The following is a 5128-nucleotide window of genomic DNA, read 5'->3' as shown; positions in this document are numbered from 1 at the left end:
GTCTGCATTGGACTCAGATACAAAGTTTGAACACGCTTTAGCAGCCAGGAGAAGAATAATACCAAATTAAATATCAATAAATACAATATACGAGCTTAATTCTCTGAACGAATATTGCTGGGACAAAGCTGTTTCCAAGGGGCTCATAACATACGGACATAGCCCCAGAACGGACATGTCTGGGAAGCACTCGCTCCCCATGATATAGTAACTACAAATCAATACTTACAACACCCGTTTGTGCAACCAATTTCGTCACAGGAAAGAAGGAATCAAAGGAAAAATAGAAACCACAAACCATGGCAGGAGGCCTCCTTCGTCTTCCAGATCTCTGCTTCTTGTCTTCTCTATTGTTGACCCCCTTATATCTCCTCTATCTTCAGACACTTCATATATAAATTAGCTTAGCTACGAGATTATTACATAGCATCCATTTATGCCTTGTGTGCCTTTCTTTCCAATAGAGGACCCTAGGAGCCACATTGATTTTACCTTTTTTTTTTCTGCCAAAATCACCATTTCAAACATCTTGCACACTTCACAATGAAGAAGGAACCACTGTTTCTTGGGCCTTGGTTCCCTTCGGCCTCCACATGGTCCGGGCTTTCACCATGGTCGGACCTGATTCGAGGCTCAACACATGTTCACAGTGCAAGGTTGTTTCTCCAGACTCGCTGTTGCAATCAGTGTGCACGGTGGTGTGTGACTGCAGCACACTATCCCGGCCACACTCCCTTTTGTAATCGAGCACAATGCTCGCCAATTCATGGTTCTCAAGAATAGAGATCGGTGCACTCTGAAAAAGGTGAACACAAGGTTAACAGAAGATGTAGGTGGAAATATTTGTATGCTAGGCAGGGGCGAAGCTGCATGGAAGTGCCGGGGTCTGCCGACCCCGACGATTTTTTTGCAAATCAGTGCTAAATCACTGTTTCGTATTGTTCTACAATGGAGTCGACCCCAGCGTGCAATGAAGCAGACACCGGCGGCGTTCTCAGCTGGCTTCACCCCTGATGCTAGGGACTGACATATATGCTAAACTGTCTTTTTTAATAGAATTGTCAGAAGCGCTGCCAATTAATTAAGAAGGAAGAAAAACTAAATGATAACCCTTTGTCTCAAAGTTCATGCCCACCGATAAAAGTGCATGACTGTCCAGCCAACCATGCATTGCATAACACAAGGTTTCTCTTCTCATACTTTTCTTAGTTCAGATAAATTGACTTGTACACTGGCTGCTCTTGCACGAAAGCAACACAGCCACACAGGTCAGTGACATTGGTAGGTACATAGGTGACCAACCAAATATAGTTAAATGTCTCAGGAGAAGCATTCAGGTTGTCCAACTTGTGCACTAGTTGTCCTAAACATCATGTATTTAAAAACGGAGGGAGTACTGCACAAATAACATATATGGAGACATGGCCAATTGTATTAGCTTGTTTGATGAATAGATAAGTGGGCCCCTAATCATATTCAATTACATGATTTTGGGGCCCCTCAAGCACCTAACATTCCAAAGGTCATTAACTTCTGCAAACAGTTGGCTACTGAAGTTCTGGCAACAGATAGGACACAAGTAATTGATCTGCTTGCCAGTTGCCCAAACAAACGAGGAGAGACCCAACAAAAAACACTAGGCGACCTCAATAAAGTGATCAAAGAGGAAAGATTAATCAAATGATTATTCCCCTTAGAGTAACATACTTGAGCATGGCATGGAATAGTTCAAAAAAAGAATAAGTACAAATAGGTGGTCATGAATGTGCTAGGGTATCTATTTAAATCTCTAAACAAGAGACATTAACAGCTAGAATAAAGACACATAATTGGAAATATAATTACCTCAAGAATCCATGCGATGTATTTAACATTATTGACATGTTGATTTATATCAAGATCAGCCCACCGAGGCTACATAAAACAGAAAGCAAAATATATGAAACCAGCAAAATAAAAAAAAATTAATCAGACTTGCAATCTAAATATTATTTCAATTAACTTACAGTCAATCCTGTTCGGACATAATTTGCTGCAGTAGTGCTTTTATCCTCTGGTAGTTTTGGAAGTTTTCGGTTGTCTTCATCAACAATAGCAGATCGCTCAAAAAAGTAAGGCTCTATTTCAGTCCTGACTTCATCTGGAATTCTTGCAAGTTTCCTAGTAAGCTTGTTCATCATCACCCATTTACTGCACATATACAGAAATAAATTAGAATAATTTGCAGAATGTCGGTGTAAAGCAAGTTGCACAATATTTTGAACAGAAAAGGGTATAAATGCAGTGTTTGTAGGTCAAACACATGGCAGTTGGCAGGGGTTAGCAGTTACATAAACTTGTCATTAATGTCATAAATGTATCGAAGTGGCTGAGATCTGAACCTTGTTGCCTTCAGTATCGTGTGGCCTGTTATATAATCACGTATATGCCAATCCCGACGCATTCCATTTTTACCATTAGCACTAACCCATGTATCTACTTCAACAGTATCACCCCTGCAGCAGAATGGAAGAGCAAATTCAGAATAAAAATCAGTACAACCGAGATGGGTGAGGGGCCACCTGCTCACAGAATGCAGAATGTTTAGACAACAAAAGAAAATATATTAAGAGTTCGAATGAGCTATTAGTAGCAATTACTAAAGTCTGCGAACTGCCCACAGTGACATATAACTACACTCCTCAACAAGTTATTCAAGTTGAAAACTACATTCAACTGATTACTCAATACCCAGCACCAAGGAAGCTGTAATCATTAATTATTCTATGCCTCCACACTGTTGGCATGTCTCCAAGAACAGACACATGATATCAAAAGCTATGGGGTTCCAGCTTATTTCAAGCTCAAATCCCGCTTAGAAAAGTGAAATAACAACGTGTGATTCTGCAAACCATACCAGCAAGGATAACGCTCGACGATGGCCTGCATTTGGCTAACCACCCAGAACAAGTTTCTTTTACTCATCTCTGGTGTGGAGCCGAATCCATCACCTAGCAGTCCAGCGGTCTTCACATGATTAAGAGCAGTTTCCTACATCAAATCCAAACTGTTTCATTGTCCGACACCATTCATAACAATTTCACGCCTGAAAATCAGCAAATTGTCACCTGCAGATGGTTCATCAGCGTCTCTATAGATGCTGTCCTATCCGCCCCAATTTCATAGGACCTAATGGAGAAGTTCTGCCTGAACATGAACCCGTCATGTATGATCCGGCCAAAGCCAAACGTATCGGAAAGCATGTCAGGCCGTTTGGGCTTCCAGTCGAGCAGCGGCCACTGCTTCTCTGCGGCCAAGAAGATGGTCGTGATGGCCGCGAGGAGCATACTCCAGTCGGGGAGCTGGTTATAGAACGTCCTCGGCACCGAGGAGGGCACGGTCTCGTGCTCCCCATCTGCCACCGCCGACTTGCCCCCTCCGTTCACCTTGGGGACGGCTGCGTGGGCGCGCGTCTTGCCTGCCCTCAAGGCATTCGACGAGGATCCTGGCTTCGCGGCGACTCCGCGGACGTCCAGGCTTTCCGGGCGCTCCCCGAGGCCGTTCTTGGGCACGGCTGGCGCCGGTGCCGGCGACCCCGGGAAGAAGGCCGAGGCCGCGATGGAGGCGGCCATAGGGAAGATTGACCTAGAAACTTCCCCACCAAATCAAATCGAGCGGCGCCTGCCTGAACACGGGACCTCAACCTGAATCAGCACGATAACAGAATTAGCATCAAAACAAACCACAAAATAATCAAATCAAACAAAAAAACACCTCGTTTACCCAGTTTAAGCGATCCAAAAAAGCAAGATTTGCTGCGCAGTAGTAGCAGCAGCAACAACAACAACAAACGCCCGGAACTCGCGCGAAGAAATTGACGGTCAAGCGGAGACGAAAGGGTAAAAAAAAACTCACCAGTACTACAAGGGCGAGATAGAGAAGATAGAGACCGAGATAGAGAGAGCAAGGCGAGCAAAAGAAGCGCGTTCGAAAACGAGGAGAAAACAGGGGCGCGAGGTCTCCTGAACTCCGAGATCCAACCGGGGCGAGGATCCTGAATTCCCGCGATTCCCCCAGCTGTCACGGGCGGCCCGAACATCGAAGCGCCCAGAAATAGCCGCAGCTTATCCGGCGGAACCGCCACGCGCGCCCGCGCCCCGGCAATCCGACCAGGAATCCACTCGCCCCGCAACAAACACGACACGAGAAATGCGGCCGGACCCGGCGGGGAGGGAGGAAGAGAGTCGGCGCAACGCAAGGGCAACGAACCTTCCGCGGGGCGGCGGCGGCGGGGGCCGAGTGGGGAAGGTGGCCGCTCGCTCGCGCCCGGCTGACTCCGCTCGCTTCGCTGCGCCTCACCACGCGGCCATTGGCGCCGGTACGGGCGAGCGATGGGCGGAGAGGCTTCTGGCAGTCTGGCGGATGCGGCGGGGGTGGTGGGCTTTGGCGGCTTCGGTGGCGCGGGCGGGCGCGTGGTGGTGGTGGTGGGGGTCGACCACCCTTTCTCCGCTGGCACCGGGCGCTGGCCACCGCGACTTTTTAAAACCTGGCGTCCGGGGGGCCGGCGGCGAATGACGCTTCTGCCCCCGCTCGCCGCCCGCCGCCCGGCCGACGAAGAGAAAACGGACGGGTTCGATGAGTGCGTGGCACGGGGCGTAGTGGCCGGCCAGGCCAGGCCATGCATGCGATGCTTCCTGCTGCTGAGCTGAGCAGATCTGCGCCAGGGGAAAAAAAATAATGTTGCGAAATAATAATTTAATACTGTTCATTAAAATATACCAAAAGGGGCCGTTCACATGGAGCGGTGAGCTATGGCATGAGCTCACGGCATGTGTGAAATACAAAGAAAAAAATTCTGATTCTTCGTTTTATTTTTTTTAAATAAAAAGAATTTTTTATAAAAAAGGAGATTATAAACACACTTTTTTCCTTCGTGTCCTCACGGCCACCCGTCAAATCGTACGACCTCCAAGACGTGAGCTTCGAGTTCCTTTGCATCCAAGCGAACTGACCAAAACACCGTCCTCGTCCTTGCGCGTCCATGAAGCTTGGAGAGGCGCCTGCCATGGAGGCTAAAAGGCAGGACTTCAAGCCGCGACCGTCGCTGTCCGGCCCGGTGCTCCGCCGCCGTGCCGGTAAAATGGCCACA

At 47.8% G+C, this 5128-nt stretch overlaps 1 protein-coding gene across 2 annotated transcripts; it reads right to left on the bottom strand.

The window, feature by feature from the left end:
* Nucleotides 1-47: 47 nt before the first annotated feature.
* Nucleotides 48-4494, bottom strand: LOC120671047 (palmitoyl-acyl carrier protein thioesterase, chloroplastic-like). Of its 2 annotated transcripts, none has more exons than XM_039951277.1 (7): nt 4249-4494; nt 3108-3683; nt 2897-3030; nt 2382-2495; nt 2007-2190; nt 1846-1914; nt 48-796 (listed from the first exon to the last, which is right to left on the bottom strand). In XM_039951277.1, exons 2-7 carry the CDS (start codon nt 3609-3611, stop codon nt 539-541), a joined length of 1263 nt encoding a protein of 420 aa, XP_039807211.1. In that variant the 5' UTR covers nt 3612-3683; nt 4249-4494; the 3' UTR covers nt 48-538. The 2 variants fall into 2 exon arrangements, with proteins under 2 accessions (XP_039807211.1, XP_039807212.1); XM_039951278.1 differs by lacking the exon at nt 4249-4494 and adding an exon at nt 3895-4041 and having other exon boundaries at nt 57-796.
* Between the last annotated feature and the right edge of the window lie 634 nt (nt 4495-5128).

This window comes from Panicum virgatum, chromosome 4N (genome assembly GCF_016808335.1).
Source record: "Panicum virgatum strain AP13 chromosome 4N, P.virgatum_v5, whole genome shotgun sequence".
Classification (NCBI taxonomy): domain Eukaryota; kingdom Viridiplantae; phylum Streptophyta; class Magnoliopsida; order Poales; family Poaceae; genus Panicum; species Panicum virgatum.
This window is presented reverse-complemented; position numbering and strand designations above follow the sequence as displayed.